The 19,309-nt window shown below is 34.4% G+C and overlaps 2 protein-coding genes across 5 annotated transcripts; both read right to left on the reverse strand.

The window, feature by feature from the left end:
* Positions 1-2,909: 2,909 nt before the first annotated feature.
* Positions 2,910-10,465, reverse strand: LOC107015358 (protein MALE DISCOVERER 2-like). Of its 2 annotated transcripts, none has more exons than XM_015215608.2 (15): positions 10,175-10,464; positions 9,966-10,028; positions 9,444-9,674; positions 8,572-8,704; positions 8,279-8,350; positions 7,428-7,571; positions 7,155-7,295; positions 6,883-6,978; positions 6,744-6,802; positions 6,181-6,666; positions 5,467-5,657; positions 5,219-5,351; positions 4,954-5,108; positions 4,683-4,871; positions 2,910-3,543 (listed from the first exon to the last, which is right to left on the reverse strand). In XM_015215608.2, exons 3-15 carry the CDS (start codon positions 9,541-9,543, stop codon positions 3,280-3,282), a joined length of 2,163 nt encoding a protein of 720 aa, XP_015071094.1. In that variant the 5' UTR covers positions 9,544-9,674; positions 9,966-10,028; positions 10,175-10,464; the 3' UTR covers positions 2,910-3,279. The 2 variants fall into 2 exon arrangements, with proteins under 2 accessions (XP_015071094.1, XP_015071093.1); XM_015215607.2 differs by having other exon boundaries at positions 3,280-3,543; positions 9,444-9,679; positions 10,175-10,465.
* Positions 10,466-11,986: 1,521 nt separating this feature from the next.
* LOC107014399 (neutral ceramidase 1-like) lies at positions 11,987-19,309 on the reverse strand. 3 transcript variants are annotated; one of them, XM_015214291.2, is made up of 10 exons: positions 18,650-18,938; positions 17,705-18,100; positions 17,325-17,533; positions 16,446-16,790; positions 15,106-15,370; positions 14,734-15,004; positions 14,514-14,639; positions 13,729-13,792; positions 13,444-13,613; positions 11,987-12,763 (listed from the first exon to the last, which is right to left on the reverse strand). In XM_015214291.2, the coding sequence occupies exons 2-10, from the start codon at positions 17,998-18,000 to the stop codon at positions 12,215-12,217; spliced, it is 2,295 nt and encodes a 764-aa protein (XP_015069777.1). In that variant the 5' UTR covers positions 18,001-18,100; positions 18,650-18,938; the 3' UTR covers positions 11,987-12,214. The 3 variants fall into 3 exon arrangements, with proteins under 3 accessions (XP_015069777.1, XP_015069776.1, XP_015069775.1); XM_015214290.2 differs by lacking the exon at positions 18,650-18,938 and adding an exon at positions 18,955-19,083 and having other exon boundaries at positions 12,011-12,763; XM_015214289.2 differs by lacking the exon at positions 18,650-18,938 and adding an exon at positions 19,082-19,309 and having other exon boundaries at positions 12,215-12,763.

The following is a 19,309-nucleotide window of genomic DNA, read 5'->3' on the forward strand; positions in this document are numbered from 1 at the left end:
TTGGGGGTGGTAGGAGTACCCGTATTTCATCCCCTTAGCTTGTGTTTAGACGTTTACTTGCTGAGTACCGTGTGGTTTGGTACTCACCCCTTGCTTCTACATTTTTTTGTAGGTTATGAGCCTGGATTTTTGTTGTACTTGTCATTCTCTTCTTTTCCGAGGCTTCTTGGAGATTTGTGAGGTAGCTGTTTCCATCTCAGCAGACTTTCTTCTCCTTAATTATGATCTTGTTCTATTCTAGAAACAAGTTCATTTGAGACTTGAGTTTTCTTTTGAATCAATTGTAATATTTTAGAGGCTTGTACACGTGACTACCAGGTTTTGGGGGTTTTATTAAGTTACTTATATTTTATTTCCGCACTTTATTGTAATGTTTGAGTTTTAGGCTGACTTGTCTTGGTAGGATAAGACGAGTGCCATCACGTCCATTTTTGGGTCGTGACACTATCTAAATACAAATATATTTTTTATGGCTCATAAATTTGAATAAATTCGCATAAAGTTAGTTATTAAAACTAAGTTATGAATTTAATGAAAAAATCACAATTAAACTAATTTTCAATGTTATACACCACCTTTTACTTTTTGATGGATTTAAATTCATAGACCTATTGCTAAATTTTCTATTCAAATTATTTTTCAAAAGAAAAATAAGTATTTTCTTTTTTCATTGATACATAAATTAAAAATATATTTTCTTAAAACTATTAGTATAACAATTTAATTAGTTAAGTACTGTGAGAGGCAAAGATAGAAGTCATGAGAATGAAAATTACGAAGATAAAAATAAAAATAAAGAATATTAAAAATAAAAAAATATATCAACAGTAAATATCAATTTATTTTTTTTAATTTCACTAAAATATTTTTTTTATTAATTGAAAAAAATTAAAAATAATTCTTGCCGTAACAAGCTTTCGAGATAATCTCGATGTATTTGGCCTTCAAAATATTTTTTGTCTAATATAAATGAAATGAAATAAAATACTATAAGGCGTATTATAAATTATTGGAACTATAAATAATGCATGTGATTCATCATCTTTTATTTTGTCTTTCTTCTTTTCTTAGGTTCTTGTTTGTTTTATTATCCCCAACCCTAGTAATACTTTAATTTATTTTCTGACAAATATATTCAGAATATACAGATATTTTAGGAACTGTTTTTGAAAGTTAAAATATAATGTGTTAATTAATATTTATACACTTTAACTTTTGAACGTGATCAAGTAGACGTTTAAATTAATATACTATTAAATCAATAGACATATTTGTTTTATGCGATAGTATATGTCCTACATATTACTTTTTATGTGTATTATATTATATAAAATCTATGTATGTGATTATATTTATTTATTCAACTTAATATAAATTCTTAAATGTCAATTTAGGAATATTTAAAATTACTAATAAATCTTTACATATAGTAATAACTAATAATCATAAATAATACAAAAAGTTGGCAATGACGTCCATCTCCCTACTAAAGTGGAAATGTTTTTTTTTTCTGAAGAGTGAAAACATAAATAATGATGTATCCTTAACTTTTCTTTTTATTTTTGCATCATTTTTAATTAATTTTTTTAACATATAAGAATAAATTGAAAGAGTCCAAAACAATGGAAAATAGTATATAATCATCACGTAAATAAATAGATTTAATCAAATTTTAAATAAATATCGTAAACGTTTGACGTACTAGGATTTTGTTTCTTTTTATGATAAAAGGTTTTAAAATACAAATTGCCAACTTCTATGAAAAGAGAAAAAAACACAAAAAGTCAAAAATATGAGTTTAACACCCTCTTCTTAAAAAAAACAAAAAACAAAAAAAAAATACCCTCTTCTATCAAAATTGTTAAAAGCATAATATATATATATATACACACATCTGGTCGATCAAATTGATAAAACTTTTAGTTTAACTCAACAGGTAAAATTTCTCAGACCTTGATATATATATGAACAACAACATGTATATATGTGTTTTTGATTTTTCGCTTTTATCCTTTTATTTTATGAGTACCGTATAGTTCCAATAAAATTTATCATTAAAATACTAAAAATGAAAAGTATGACGACTAATAGTTGACGATGAAAATAACAAATAACTTACTATAATTGGTTAAGATTTTCTCATAGTGTAAAAGTGAGAAAAAAAAAAGTTTTTAAAGTATCAACGTACATGGGCCAAGCTACAGTATCTTGAGGGTGATGGAAAAATTATACCGTACACCTAAATAAAATCCTTTTTAAAATGGCAAATGGACACCCTTGCCACAGTAAGCTACTGTGGTTTGAATCTCTGCAACGACTCATCTTTCATAGTCATTTTTTTACAGAACTCATATTTTATTATTCTTTTAATAGTCTAATATAATAGTTAGTAAAATTCTTTATAAATCTATTGCTTAAAAACTTAAGAAAGCTAAATTAATGTTTATGCTTTCATTTTTCATGTCTCGACATTATTTGTTGTCGCTAAAGATTAGTATAAGTTTGAAACTTAAAAATGATTTCATTTTAAGTTGATCCCCCCACCCACCCACACAAATATTAAAGCTACATGTCATGCAATTTGATTTTTAAAAATTCTGAAACATTTATTCATGAAAAAAATATTAATATTACGTAGTTCGATTTTGAATTTTTCAGTGCACCCATTCATCAACCTTCTTTTTTTTTCTTAGATACTTCTTGAACACTTTTCTTGAAATTTCTAGCTATACCACTGTCAATCAATGAATATAACTGAAATATATCTGGATATATAAGAGTACAAAAAAATGGAGAAGAAATACGCAAAGATGAGAGAAAAAACACACATTCTTGATCATAAAAGGGCATAGACCACAATATATCCCACAAATGAAAATGAAGAAATGCCATTCTTGGCTAAGACAAAATAATAATAAAAGAATAAACCAATAATATACAACAACAACTATGCCCCAATCCCGAACAAAACGGATTGAGTATATGAATCCTCATTGTTCATCATGTCACTCAAATAATAAAAGAATAAACCAATGTACAACGCCAATTACGCCTGAATACCAAACAAGCTGAGGTTAGCTATATTTGATAGTCACAATGCTTGTCAACACAAATGATAAAAGAATAAACCAATATAGATCATAAATAGATGTAGAGGATAGTTAGATACAACTACCCCAAGGGGGTTTAAGAGAAATGATGTATTCTCGTATTCATACGTAGTAAAACAACACGTACGTACTCAAACTTACAAAGTAGACGGACAAAGTATAAGCTGGATCACGCTGCCTCGCTGGATAACAACTCGAGTTCAGCCCACCACAGAGGAGAAAGCCTTGGAACTGCAGCATTTGGCGATACATCAATTGCTTCCCTTAATTTATCAATGGATTCTTTGATAGTTGGTCTCTTCCTTGGATCTTCTTGAAGGCATTGTTCAATTACTTCACAAATAACCATAAGCTCATTATTCTTGAAAGACTTCAATGATGGATCCACCAAAGAGGCGATATTCTGCTTGTCGTGATGTAAATATTGTGCCGCCTGAAAATAACCATGGTTATTATGTTTATGAATTGTATGAGGAAGTTTGACGAATCAGTTCTATCCAGAGGCGAATTCAGGACTCATTGTCAGTGAGTTCAGAACGAGCCTAATTTGTACAAGCACATAAGCATAAGGTTGTTGGCTATGTTGCTCTGACTATCCAAAAATGTTGGCGCGCTCACGTTGATCCTTAAAAAATGCACTATTTTTGGAGGATGCAACACGCACCACGTGGTACATTTGAAGAGTCTGACCAACATAGGTTTCTGGTATATGTACTTATGGTTCAAGATGAAAGCAGTTTCTCCTAATTAATACACGCACACAAGCATAAAGTTTTCAGCTATTCAACAGTTTCTCTAATATATAGATGCACCCATGCCAAATCCTCCAAAAATGCACTACTTTTGAAGGATCCGCCACAGACTTGGTAGCATTTTTGATGAAGTTCATGCAACATAGGTTTTTTGGCATATTTCCTTATGGTTTGAAAAGAAAGCAATTTTCTGTCAGTGGGTACAGAATGAGCCTAACTAATACACGCACACAAGCATAAGCTTTCCTGCTATGTTGCTCGGACTCTCTAAAAGTTTTGACGCACCCGTGTCAGATCCTCCAAAGATGCACTACTTTTGGAGGATCTAACATGCACCTAATAACATTTTTGATGAGTCCCGAGCAGCATAGGCTTTTGGAATGTGTCTTATGGTTCAAGACGAAAGCAATTTCCCATCAGTGGGTACAAGCATACAGTTTCCGGCTATGTTGCTCAGATTCTCTAAAAATATTGACACACACGTGCCAGATCCTCCAAAAAGATGCACTACTTTAGGTGGATCCAACACGCACATAACAATATTTTTTAAGAGTCCGAGCAACATATAGGTTTTTGGCATATGTACTTATGGTTCAAGATGGAAGCAAAATATATACGGTTGATGGATTCAGAATAAGCCTAATTAATACACACACAAAATCATGAACTGTTGGATAGTACTTATGGATCGAGATTCAAGACAACAACAATGAGTTCAGATGAATTCCTTGAAAATTTTCTAACCAGACATGAAAATTGCAGCCTAGGGATCAGAACATTAAGTTCAATTCATATGAAAATAAGGATAAAGGATATTTACCCAGTTTAGAAGAGACTCTTTTTCTTCTGAATAAGGTGATTTGCCAGAAATTATTTCTATTAAAAGAACCCCAAGGCTATAGACATTAGTCTCGGGATCAGCAAGCGGTGGCAGCACAGAATTCTCTAAATCATCGCTAGAGGACTTCGACTTGGCTGTTAGTTCTGACCAGAAATCAATCTCTGTGATCTGTTGCAAAAAAAAAGTACTTAGTCGTTAGTTAAAGTTTCTTGTTCACATATTTTGGGATACATAACTATGTGAAACAGACCTTAGCAGCATAATCGTCGGTCAAATATATGGATTTAGAATTCAAGTTGCAATGTGGCACTGGGGGGTTTAATTCATGCATGTATTGAAGACAATACATTGTACCCATAACGGTTCTCATCCTCGCAGGCCAGTCCAGATGATCAGCTTCTTCAACTAGATCATTGAAAAAGTTGTAGTTCGTGTTATTCAGTAATAAATCATAAAACACCATCATGAATGATTGAAATGAAACATACATAGCATTGCTAGAAAGTTTTAATTACCATGAAGATGCTCGAAAAGAGTTCCATTAGGAGCATACTCAAAGACCATCATCCGAGTGAAAGGTGCATCCTCCTCGCAATATCCAATAAGATTAACAAAATTCTTGTGGTTCACTCGTGAAAATGTATCGATCTATTCAAGGTGAAAAAGAAGAAACATACATGAGTTTTATAATCAAAAAGTTAAAGTGTAAGATGGAAAAGGATTTCGGAGGTGGTTAATTTGTGTAAGCAAAGAAATGATTAACCTTCTTCCGGAAGGCTGTTTCCGAGTGCACGGACCAATCTTGCAGAGAACTTATAGTAGTTGAGATAACGGCAATCTCCACTCCACTAGACAGTGTGCCCTTGTATACTATATATGAATTGCCGCTGGTAATAATGTTGCTAAAATCCTCGCATGCTGTTTCGAGCTCGGATCTGTTCAGTTTTGGAACTCCTACAACAATATTTTCACAGGCAAATGAATTACGACTGACAAAAAAATATCACAGATTAAGAAATAAAAGATTGCATGTTCCTATGGTTGTCGTTGAAAAGCAAATTTGTGGAAGGAATATAAGTTCGAGAAAGTAAAATGTATGAGGAAAGATCAGCGACATTTCAGAAGAAGTATAAGGGGAGGATTCCAGCCTTCAAGCGTTAGTATTTACATCTCAGCTATTTCACTTCTCACGAGAAAGAAGGAAATAGTCCCATTTGTACCTTCTCGTCCTAGCAAACATATAGTGAAAAAGGGTATTATAACAATGCTACGCTGAGAACATTAGTCCTCTAATTCCTCATAAGAAGAATATCCCTCCCTTTACTCCAGTTAAATTGTTATAACAACACCAAGCTAAGAATATATCTTTTGATAAGGTAACGCTATGCTAAGAATATTGTTAGCAATGCAACTAGTATCAGGGTGGGGAGCAGAATATTAGCAGTAATCACTTTTCGGCACAATATGATGAAAGTACCTGTAACAAATGCTTTTTGCAGCTGTCCACTCAATCCAGTCTTCCAAGGGACAATTGTTCTAGCTGCTCTGATTCGGCAGATTAAGAACACAGAAGCAACAAGAATGAGCAAAACTACTCCAATGCAAATCCCAACTATATACTTCCAAGTACTTTCCGATTTTCCAGCAGGGGGGCCTTGGCTATTAGTTGGATTTTTCGCAGCAGGCGACTGTTTTACAGCACTTGCAGACTGTCCCGCAGGATGTAGTTTGTCTAGAGACTCATGCGGTGGAGGTGGTGATGGTAAATTTGTAGGATGTTTTCCATCGGAATTTGGCACCGCACGAAATGACCCACTGCTCCTTGGCATTTGAATGACAGGACCCAACGGTCCTTTGATATTGGCTGGAGCAGCAGCAAGGTTACTGGATTGTTCAGCCAACTTACGGCGTGCAATCTCCTCTTGGTGTTGTATAGTTTGGACGATGTGAGGCCTGGATAACCCTGCTAGACAATGAAGAATTATTATTTGTAAACAGTTCTTCGGAGTTATTTTTAAAAAATATGACATGTTTACTCACTTGGAAGGTTGTCAGAGCAGTCTTTTCGGTCATCCATAAAGCCCGTTCCAAGAGATGGCCTAAAGAAATAGAAAAATGTTTCTCAATGATAAAACTTAATTAAATGACTCATGATGCGAAAAACTATTTAATTACTTACAGTTGGAAGAAACTGAGGTAATGCATAAGTGTACATTTTATTGGTTCAATCAAGGAAGTTATCGTCTTGAATGGTTTCATGCTGCCTTGCCAGATGCTGTCAGAAACAGGCATCCAAGTATCAGAGAAAGACATGCACGATACCGAATTGAGAAATGAACTAGATCAATTAGATAGTGTGTTGCCACAAAGATAAACTATCCAACATCTGATATGCAAATAACCAGCTAAAAATATGAAGATAGGTTACTAAAACAAATAAAAGAATACTACCAATGACGAAATTTTCTTATACAGAGAGTTCCAGAAGCAAAAGCAGAAGTGAGATTTTCGTCGAATTGTAATTCTGTGACTACATGAAGCTTCCCAATTTCCAAAGGAACACTCTCCTCAAAGTTATTGTTATGAATCAACCTGGAAAAACGAAGTAAACACGATTGATGAGCATTTTGAAATCACTTTGCATAATGAATGTGTATGCATATGTATCTATCCATCTGCACACAACAAACCATTTATCATGCACACAACAAATCATTAACTCACAAGATTCTTAGTGATTGCAGGTCTCCTATTTCTGCTGGAATTGTTCCACTCAGATTATTATCCCTCAAGTCAAGCACTTCCAGCATACCAAGTCTTCCGAATTCTTTAGGAATAGCACCGAAAAAATGATTCCCTGAGAGCACACTGTGAAAGCAATCAGACAGCAAGAAGAAATACTGTTAAGATTCAAACACAACTTATGCAGAGAACAATGTAAATGCGGAATACAAGATGATAAAAGTTGATTAGTAGATATCCAAAGCTTATCCACCTTAGTGTCTACTTCCCAATTTACTTGACCAACATAACTCTTAGGGATCGTTTAGTTTGAAGACAAGTTATGTTGGGATTAGTTATGTTGGGATCGTATCATTGCTTAGTGATTGTTTGGTTTGTTGTATTAAAAATAATATGTAATGCATAAATTTCATAGAAGTTCATTTACAAAAACACCATCCACCTTATTTAGTAGAAAAAGATTTTGAGGAACTTCATGGGTATTTTTGTCATTTAATTATTTATCCTAGGATAACTAATCATGTATTATTATTCCACCCTCTGATGGGAATAACTTATACTGATACTAATTACTAATCCTGATATAACTTATCCCAGGATCAATAACAAGACCAGGGATAAACCCTTACTAATTTTTTATCCCAAGACTCTCAATGCTTGTCCATCATACACCAAACGAACCCTTACGTTCTTCCTAATTTACATAAGAAGATAGAAGACTATTCAAAGATTATGACAACCTTCTATGGACGACGGTTAAGATAAAAATTACCATGTAAGACTTAATGAGCAAGAGCCTAAAGAAAAAGCATATTAGTATAACTAAAGCTTACAGTGATCTCAAGTGAGTAAGATTTCCAAGCTCGGATGCCAGTGTTCCTTCCAAAGAACATCCATGGAGATTTCTGAACAGAATGAAGAAAAAAAGATAAGTCAACTAATTAAACGGCATAAGAAAAATCACAAGAGTCGAAACAAACAATTTCACCCTATTGCATTTGGTTTATCATTATTAGTTCAATAGACTGGTTCCAGAATCAAATCACTAAACACTAACCAATAGAGAAAGTTTATTGACAAAACAATCTTAAATAGAAAACTTGAGTATCCATAACAAGAGACTTACAACATGTGCACTTTACTATCCAGGCACTCGACACCAGACCACATGCACGGGTCACAGTGATCAGCATTCCAGTTTTCAAGAACTCCATTTGGATCAGAATATACATTCAATTTGAATTCAAACAACGACAATCCTGTTTCTCAAATCAACAAGTAATCAGCGAAACAAAGAATAAGCCAATAACATGAATAGACTGAAGAAACTAGAGCATAGCCCACAGCCCAGAGAAACAGAAGACACATCCCTAAGTGAGTAAAAAATTCATGAAAGATCAAGGTTCATATCCCAGCAAAGACCAAAAACTCGGCTCCCGCTGTCTCAATTTTTGCAGCACAGTTTCCTTTTTAGTTTGTCACAAAAAGATTACATCATGTTTAGACTTTAGAAACAATTTAATCTTAATATTCAAATTACACCCATACTCAATGTCTATAACTTGTTTTAGACTACAAGCTACAAATCTCTTTCTTTCTTAAATTTTGAAACATGACCACATAAAATGGGACCGAGGAAGTAAGTAATTTCATTATGTTGGGCTACGTCAACCCAAAAATACTCTTAACATGGTGCGATGTTGTCCGCTTTGGGGCACGCCCTCACGGTTTTCCTTAAAAGGCCTCACACCATGTTAAGAGATCCTACACCTTATGTAGAATTGTAGATTTCCAATCTTTTTAGCTACCAATGTAGGACTTTGTTCGCCAAACACATCTCATATGCCTCAGCCTTGATGGGCATAGTAACTTATGCCTATGTTGGTTGGAGGTAGATGATATACAGTGGAGCAGTCAAATTAATGCAAGCTGGCCCGAATTGCGAACATTATGGTCCTCCAAAAGTAAAAAAGAAAGAAACTAGAGAATAGTAACTACCTTCAGAATTCAGAGTGCAACATTCATGAACCTCCAAAAGAAGAATCAAAATGGTGAGAAACAATAACTTGATTCCATAAATGTTCCATCTACGCCTCATTTCTTGCCAACAGCCAGGATTCTGAACAAATTCTCACACAAAATCGCCAGCTTTTTGATATGAAATGACTCTCCTCTGAGCAACAAAAATCACTCGGACACACGAAAACACACTTGCTTATCTGCATAACTCTACACTAGACACAAAAAAATAAAAAAGATTACAAACAAAATCTATGTACATTAGCCACAATGGGGTCAACTACAGAGCCAGGATTTTCACTAACAACATTCAAAAAATATAAAGAAATAAACAACTTACAAGGCAAAGGGGTTCAACATGTACTACATATATATATATATACATATAAATAATTTAACTATATATAAACAACATAATTTTGAACCCCTCGACCCTACCTGGCTCCGCCCTTCATGGGGTCTCTCATTTTCTCAACATTTCTATAATATAGGCAATATTACCTCTGTTTTCTCCATCATTGCAGAAACCCCAAGTCTTCAAAATTCCCAAGATTCAATTTTTAGCTGAAAATACAAACATACAAACAACAAGAATTAATAAAAATAGAATTTTTTTTAGGAAAAAGCAAAAAAACATCATAAGATGACCATATTCTCAAGCAAAATCAAACAAAAATTCGAAAAGTGGGGGGTAAAGATAAAAGATTTACCAGAAAAAGCAAACAGAGATCAAATTCTTGAAAAAAAATTTCAAGAAATTTAACCCAATGAAAAATGTGGGATTTTTTATGAAATATAGAATTAAAATCCCAAAAAAAAAAAAAAATTGTTTTTGAATATTTTTTGTTGACTGCTGTATTCAGGATGATCTCAGAAGAGGAACCTCTCTTCGACCATCCCTGAGAAAGAGGGTTGAGGTGAAGGGGAAAAAAATGAGAAAAAAAGGAAAAAGCTTTCTCTCTCTTCTTTTCTCTCTCTAACAAAAAAAACTTTTTTTTTGTTTTTTTGTTCAGTTTTTCAGTTATTTCTCACAGCCCACCAAATTTTTCTGACTCGTATAATACGCGTTTTTAGCAAATCTTATTTGTTGTTACTATTTTTAAAATATTTTATAAATATAATATTAAGATTGATAAAATATTAAAGATAAGGATAGCCGAGTTGGTTGTCCAATCGAGATGTCTAAGTTTATCATAAAGAGGTGGCAATAGAAATCACAAATAAAAAGTTTTAGATTTTGAATTTTTTTTTATAATTGCTCGGTCAAGATCATCGCGCACTAAAATCTCTCAAATGACAAGTTTAAGTTTGAAACTTCATTCATGTTCTTTTAGTTGAGTCCGATGCATGAATTTCGATTAATAGAAACTGTCTTTTAGTGTTATTTACATATTATTATATTGAAGCAGTTTTATTTCAAAAAAGAATGATCGAGTTGATTGTGTTGTGAATTTTTCAAATTGGGATCTCAAGTTCGCAATACCTTTTATGTTATTTCGGGCAAACTTATTGAAAAGAGCTGGCATTTAAATTCTCAATTAGGAGGTTCAAGTTTTGAACTTCCTTTATACGATGCAGAAATCATACTAAAAAAATTTAAATAATGAGTTTCGAATTCATTAATTTCTTCATATCTTTTTAGTTAGATTTAATCATACAAAATTTATTTACTATGATTTATCTTTGTCGTGTAATTTATGAACTATTACATCAAAAGACGGTTTTATTGTTTTTTTTGTTTTGTTTTAGGTCGTACTCATTGTCTTTGTCCGTGTGTGCGTGCCTGCCACTTTTAAGAATAAAAAAGACTTAAATAAATTTGCAATCATTATCCAATGATATAGTAAAGATAATTTGAATATTTTTTATTTTTAATTATAGAGATATTCTTTTCGTTTTATTTGCTTGAGTTATTTTAATTTGACACAAAATTTTAAAAGATAAAAGAATATTTAAATCTTATAATATTAAATTAAAAATAATTTTTGATCTTATAATTTTTAAATATGTCAATTGAAAAGTTAAAACTAAAAATTGCTAAAAAATAAACATTACCGAAGAGAGAAAAGATAAACTAATTGAAATTAAAGATATATTTTATTTGTCTCAAAAATGATCATGGCTGGCAAAACACACTCATGGTATACCACGATAGCTCTCCCATTTATTATTTTCTTTTAATATTATTATACCCTCTGTATGTACTGGAATACTTTATTATAAATTTAATTATTAATATCGATTAATTAAGTATTATCGTAAGTACTCGTAAATATAAAATTTTAAATCCGCCTCTAAAGTCTAAACTCACCTTGGTTTTGTTGAAGATGAAGCACTTCAAATGAAGTACATATTACGAAACCAAACTTTGTTTGAATTTATTTTATAATGTATCGTATTGTTTTGATGAATATGATATTTGGTTTGACGATATCATTTTTCGTCATTTTATCATGTCACGCACCAGCAATATGAAGAATGAGCTTATAATATTTTTAAAATAAGTATGAATAATAATGAGATAGTAGAAATAACATTTTTATAAATAACACACATATAAACAAGACCTTGCACTTCATCAATTTAGGTATATACGTACGACAGCCCAATGTACTAAGCTCTGTTATGCATGGGTTCGGGGAAGGACCGAACCATAAAGCTATATTGCACGTAGTCTTACCCTACATTTATCGAGACGGTTTAGAAAACAACATAATCTGGGATGAGTATAGAACTCATCAAGGTTCTTTTCAGGCAACAACAAAAGCACTAGATGAACCTTCAAAATGCTTAACTGAACCCAAAAGAGCCTTTGCAGCACCAAAATGTCTGATTCTATATACACCTGAAGCAGCTGACTCTGGTATCCTCCACTCGATCGTTGCCTCACTCCGAGTGCTGAGTTTAGCAGGTCTTGACCATATAAACCGAAGGCAGAAATCATCGTCATCATAAGCAGGAACCCAAGTGTCCTTTCCTTGAAGAATCTCGACGAGAGCAAATGTACCTTCAGTCATGAGGTCATTTCTGGGGCATGCTGACCAGAAAACAACCGAGACAAGGTCACCCCTCTTGAAAGTCGAACTTTGTGGAACATCGGTGATTAAGTCACCAAATTTGGAACCAAGTGGTGTAGCATCCATTACAACCGGTGTCAACAAACTTATCTGTTTTTCTAGCAAATCAGGGGGTTGAGGACCTGCTTGCAAGGTCTTTCCTGTGATAAGAGCAGACGCTAGCGTCTTGAACTGTTGGATGTAAGCGCTAAGTGTATGTGGACCATACAGAGTAGAGGCACCCTAAGAAAGAACACGTAAAGTTATTCAAGAACAATATAGAGCAACTTTGCACATTCGAAATGTGCTAGTTCTAAGAGACAACTAATTGACATAACATGACAAAAGTCCTAATTTCAGAAGAGAAAAGCATATTAAAAAAAACAAATTTTGGGTTTGACGTATTCCTCATAAGACGGGAAAAATAAGATAGCAGCAGAGAGTGATTGCAACTAAAAAGGTGAAACTAGATTTTAATTTGCGAAACATTAAGGTGAAGTTAAAGGAGTGTACTATATAATTTAGCTCATTGTTCGAGATGAGAATCATAGACTTTACCTACTGCCTTGTACTTAAACTCATCGCAAAAGATACCATTAGAGACAGTCTTTAGTGGCATGCACTATTTTCAAACAATCAAATGTCAACCACATCTTCCGAAAAAATCTGAAGCTCCTGTAATATTTGGTCTTAAATATGCACATCTTTTGGGAGAACATATCAAGGTTGTAATAGAACGACTGTATTTAAAACCTTTTCCTATGGGGTACCAAGTCCCTTTATTTCTTTTTCTTGACTCTGAAAATTGAACGGAAAAGAAGGTTTTACATGCTTAGGTACATACTAATGTGCAATGAGTATATACCGGACTTCTCTGAACATTTATATTATAACCGATGCACTATAATTTCTACTTAACTGACCTCGTATCTCTGTATCTCGTACTCCTCAAAGGTGGTTATGTATTGTGAATATGTATTAGTCAATCCAGCTAGCACAACATGAATATTGCTACCAAACTCCTTGGTACCCCCACTCGTGAGCACCGTCTTCACAGCATCTCGTAGGCGTCTACCCGCCATTGTAGTGAATTCTGTTTTGAACATAAAAGGAGAATTTATATGAGATATGAGAAGAAGACATCTCAGAATCTGCCAATGCATAAGAAATCACCAGAAATAAAAGAGATCACAAGTCTTGATTGATACCTCCAGGTACGCTGAGAATGACCAGCTGCCCTATTCTTACAATCTGCAGAGGAAGTATTGAAGGCTGCAAAAATGGAAAACAAAAGAATCAATCATTGAACATTATAAGCAGGACATCATGTAGAGGGTTTCTAGTATTGTGGATGGAGGTTTATGCATTTGAATTAGGATTTTAAACTTTTACGTATTGAAAAAAAAACAAAACAAGTATGGCAAGTAAGCCAGAAAATGGATCATATGCTTCTCTATGGTAGCAATTCATTAATTGGCATATTGTTGAGCAGGATGAAGTTCCAATCACTCTTTTATCAAAGTCCAAATATTTATTTTCTTCAGTTAGAAACCATACAGAGTTTAACCCTTCTCATCATTAGCAGGACATACAGAGAGTACCATTATTTCTCCCTCTCATCTATATCTGCCCGTACATATGGTTAAAGTGAGATGAAAATTGTAAAGCTTGATAACAAAATCTATGGATTTCAAGTTGTACATGCTTTATTTGTCAACTGCTAGTGGTAGAATGATAATCAAATATGTACTTTTGCCCTCAAATTTCAAAATAAGAATAATAGATTAAGAACTATGTGTTCTTTTGAGCCAAAGTAATTAAACACATTTGAGATTCCGAATTACATTTTCTTCAACTGGGCACTCTTCCTGAAAAAAAGATTTAAGTATTCTACCAATAGGAACTTGAGGAAGAAGAACATATAACTGTTTGTTGCCAGAGATCCTCTGCGTGCGGAAATATTTAACAAGTGACAGAGCAAGAAGCTACTTACTGCCCAATCATATGGCACCTTCATTTCACCAGTATCAAGCAAAATGGGCTTGGGATGTTGACACTTGTTTTGTTCAGCACTCGGTGTTTTAAGCAAGTTTCGCACCAACCTCCAAAATGCATTTCCCTGAAGATTTTTCCAGTAAAATGAGCAAACATAGAGCACTTCATTCACTCTGATTGATAATGGTCAAATAGACTAGAAAAATCTTTTTAAATACCTGGTCATCGCCCTGCTTAAAATCAAATGCTCCGGGTCCATCAGTTGTACCGGCAGCAAATGCAAATCCCATTGCAGCAGGACAGGTTTTAACCGTTTCAGTACTACCACCCTCTTTTGTAACTGTTACCTCAAGATTGGAGAAGTCTACATAGGTGTGGCGAAAATCAATCTTGCCCTTTACTTGCTCTGTTGCTGTATCGAAAAGTTCAACAGCTTTTTTAAATTGTCTCTCTCCAATGATGCGCGTACTCTCAAATTCATCGGGATATCTACCATCAAGCGAAGGATGACATTATGATCAAACTATCCAAATAGTACTTATCAAAGATTGAAATTATCTGAAATCAAAGTAATAGAGTATAATGCATACCCTGGTCCTCGACCATAACATAACTCGTTCTTTCCACCGCATGTACTATGATTGAAATCACAAGGAAGCCCTGTGTCTATGCAGAATGTACCGAGCACATTGGGACTTACATCACCACAGTTGGATTGACAAAAAGCAGAAACAAATTTTGGCCGATCAGCCAACCTTAAGGCACTTCTGACACGTCTGGCCACGCTCATTAACCTTGTGACTGGCTTACCTGGAGAAGACTGGAAAGAAGCAGCAATTTCTAGTAGCTCATGATCTGCATTTAATTACAATCTGATTAATGAGTGTCCTTGGTATTGAAACAATTAATATTCTCAACTTTCAGCAGCAGTCTAGTCCTATTGCCCTCTGAGCTATCTCTTATTTACATCATTCTATTTATCCCAAACAGAAAGTGAAAGGTCCAGAGAAGAATTCTGTGGATTAGAAATTGGAACATGTTACCATACTTCACTCATAATTGATGCAGAATGCAGTCTATGCTTCCACTGAATCAGTACCTTATGTGCATAAAGACTGCCTGGGTCCGCTAACGAACTACATGGACCTCAAGATGAGAAAGACTAGCCCTCGTCCGCAGACCAGGTCCAGGGAACAAAGACCACCTTGGAGTCATACTCAATGCATAACTGTTTGGGAAACCTGAGACCACACACTTATATTTCCTAACTTTTTGGTACAAAATGCTAAACAACATTTCAGTTGTGTTTCACCTTTTCGCCTTCAAATCCAAACAACCAGAGCATTAACTCCAATGTACAGGTAAAAAGTCAATCTTGGAAAGTGTAATTATAGTATATGATGTTTACTTTTACAGTTAGATGCAATTACTTGATCAGAGTCATACACAATGGGAAAAAACCTTCCATTCCTCGTAGATGTGAGTCAGACGATATCTACATTTAGTCCCTATCTTAATCTACCGACATGTTTACAAAACTTTATGTTCATTCTAGCTTTTTTTCCAACAAACTCCATTAGATTCACTAACCCCACTAGGTTTTGGCACCGACCTTCTGCTACAACCTCTTCCCCCAACCACACATTCCCTCCCAATCACCTAAACGTACCCCATCTCTCTCTCTCTATCTCTCAAACCACCACAATTGTTCCTTCGAACCTCTGTGGGGGTTGGGAGTCTGGAAAAGTAGATAATGACAGTAAAATTAGTTAAATCGGCTTACAATGAGTTTAATTACTTCAATAATGAGACTAGAATAGCAAGAAGGTGCAAAATTGTCTGACGGAAGTACAATCTACAATTAGTAACAAATCATCCTTTTGGCTTTATTGAGATAATTCATCACATGAAAAAGGATAAAATCACTTACGCTTCCCACGAACAGTTGGTATGATGTTTGAGACTCTTCGGGGAAGTTCACTTGCTTTAGATACATTAAACTTTGACGGTTCAGTATTTCTCTGATCATACCAGTCTTCCATAAACCGTGCAGCAGCTCCTTTGTTGTCCCCACTAATCAAAGAGTTAGTTCGACTCATAGAAGTTCCATGAGTTGCAAACCAATTAAAGCTGCCTACTGGGCCCCATTCATCATCACTAAACTTTAAAAGGGTCATTTCTTTGTCAACATTGTACTTATATTTACCACGTTCTCCAGCAGGATTATTCAAATAAGCACTAGGGCTACGATTCACACCAGCATCCAGTAGCTCCCCTGTTGATGACAGCCAAAATTCAATTAGTCTAATGCTGAGATTAACTTGTTAATTATCCAAGATCTGTCAAAGTTTCTGCTGTGGAATATATAGTTCTTTTACGTTTTTACAGCAGTGAAACTTGAAAAGAACACAAGCAAAAGCAAAGACGACAGTACTTGAGCAATTTACTCGAATGCACACAACCCATCCACTCAAAATAGTTGATTAAGTAATACTAGTAACAAACAATCATAGATAAATAAATAAACCCCAAATTCCAGACAAATAAGATCAAAGCAAAAGTCTAAAGATTAGCAGGAAACAAATAAGTTCACCCAATATATTTTTCTTAGCCACTCTGTTTCATAAGACCACAACCAGAAGAGAGTAAGCAACTAAGAGGACAGGCACCAATCATCATAACAAATATTAAAATGACACATGATGAGCAATTGTTAAGACCTAAGACAGATGGACATAGAAGAAAACTAAAAGCTGCAATCCTATGTCTCATTGTCAAGCAAAAGATACAGAAGAAATCAACAGCCTACCTTTATTGACAAATATTGATCCAGGTCGGAGGTTTTCATGAGCTTGTATAATACTTTGCTCAATCCCATTAACTACAGCATCAAATGATTGACGGACAAAACCAAGAGATGTTACGATATATACTACATATTGTAGATAACCACCAGGGCCAGCATGGGTGTGAATCCCACTAATAGCAACATTTTGTTCGGTGTAAAGATTCCCATACCTGAAAAAGAAGCAATTAAAACAAAATTTGAAATCAAAATAGGAATTGGGTTTAGTACACCATCAAAATTGAACCTAAATCCAGTTAACATAACAAGTTCTTTTTGCATTTTGTCATACTTCACAGATTCAGTTGGAAATAAATTAACCATACTAAGGAAGGTATGAGCACCTAGCCTTCAATCTCTCAAGAACTTTGATGGTTACAATCTGTGAGGCCATGCAAGCATCAAGGTTCACGAAAACAACACGCTTCCCTTGAGGTTCAGCTACAATGAAGGTACGAGCTCGCAACCTGAAGTGAACACCCGACACAATCTGCTCCATGTTAGCATATCCCATCATGTTGACATCAGCAGCCGGCCCAGTTATATCATAGCTTCCAAGCCCAATTAAGTAATCAGAAGCTTCCACTCCTCCTTTCCCATTCCCTTGTGATAATAACAACAAAAGAACCAACCAAATCATCCCTATGGATCTCCCCACCTCACCTTTCAGACAAACAGGTACTCCGATCAAGTTATTAATGCAACGCAACTTTCCAGCTTAATCAGTGCAACACATCCTCCTATACCAAAATGAATTACAGCCAAAATTTTAAAGATCTAAACTTTGAATACTAATTGCAGCTACTAAAGATCTATATCAGCTCAACGAATAGGGAAATCCTCTAGATATCAACAAACATAAGAAAATTTTGATACTAAGCAGATACTAGCTTTAACTTAACCCAACCAATCAACCTGTTAGCAATGAACAAGTAGTTAGGAAGATAAAAACCCAGACACATAAGCCCTAAGCTACACATTAACTAAAAAGTTAAACCGAATAGGGAAAAGAATCTGAGTAAGTGATGCATCAAATTGTGCTAAACAATTATAGTTGAATCAGCTAGTCTCAATCATGATATATAAATGAATTGGGAGATAAAAGGAGAAAAAAGAAACAGATAATCCCATCAAGTTATCAACACCACACTAGCTTGCAGCTTAAGCAATACAATACACCCTCATATAACAAAATGAATTACAACCAAAACTTTAAAAGATTCAAACTTTAAATACTAATTGCATCTAACAATCTATATATCAGCTCAACAACTGGGAATTCCTCTAACCTCAACAAAAATAAGCATAACTCTACACTCAACTATAAGCTAACTCCAACTAAACACACGAAAAAAACAAAAGGGGTTTAATATCTACTACATATACATAAGAAATAATGTTAACCATATATAAACAATGCAAGTTTCCACCCCTCAGCCCCACCTAGCTCCACCCCAGCAGATGAAAAAAAAAAACACTACATTTTGAAACCATAATTGGGTTCAATTGTAAAAACATAAAGATTGCAACCCATTATCTCAAAATTCTAAATTCCCCTTAAAACCCGGAAAAAAACCCTAAGTTAAGAAATTACCGCTGCTCTACCAATTGAACTACAAATTGAAATTGTGCTAAAAATAGCAATTCTTATAGAATCAACTACTCATTTATAAAAGTAACAAACAAAAAAATTGTTGCGGATGAGTGAAGTATGAACTTACAATTATAATAGGAAGCTTCATTTTCCTGCTAAAGTATACAAAATACTTTACAACAATGATGTTTCCGGTTCACACTTCACCATTACACTTCCTGGGTAGTCAGGGTGGCAGCAGGACCCACATCTGCTGACGTGTCTGCTCGAAATTGCCGTATTCGTCCGATCGAATTGAATTTTTTTTTGATCTTTTGTATAGTTTCTGTGATTTTGGGTTTTGGGGAAGAAGACG

Source organism: Solanum pennellii, chromosome 3 (genome assembly GCF_001406875.1).
Source record: "Solanum pennellii chromosome 3, SPENNV200".
NCBI classification, from domain to species: domain Eukaryota; kingdom Viridiplantae; phylum Streptophyta; class Magnoliopsida; order Solanales; family Solanaceae; genus Solanum; species Solanum pennellii.

Bases quoted from the DNA above. Each gene is read 5' to 3' on its own strand.
- LOC107015358 (XM_015215608.2), bottom strand. From the start codon at position 9,543: ATGAGGCGTAGATGGAACATTTATGGAATCAAGTTATTGTTTCTCACC. The intron at 8,705-9,443 runs GTAGTTACTATT...TTTGAGAAACAG, and splicing joins TTGCACTCTGAATTCTGAAG to GATTGTCGTTGTTTGAATTC. The intron at 3,544-4,682 runs GTAAATATCCTT...GGTTATTTTCAG, and splicing joins AAGAGTCTCTTCTAAACTGG to GCGGCACAATATTTACATCA.
- LOC107014399 (XM_015214291.2), bottom strand. From the start codon at position 18,000: ATGATTTGGTTGGTTCTTTTGTTGTTATTATCACAAGGGAATGGGAAA. The intron at 16,791-17,324 runs GTAGGCTGTTGA...TGTCATCAACAG, and splicing joins ATCAATATTTGTCAATAAAG to GGGAGCTACTGGATGCTGGT. The intron at 14,640-14,733 runs GTATTTAAAAAG...AAAAATCTTCAG, and splicing joins TTAAGCAGGGCGATGACCAG to GGAAATGCATTTTGGAGGTT.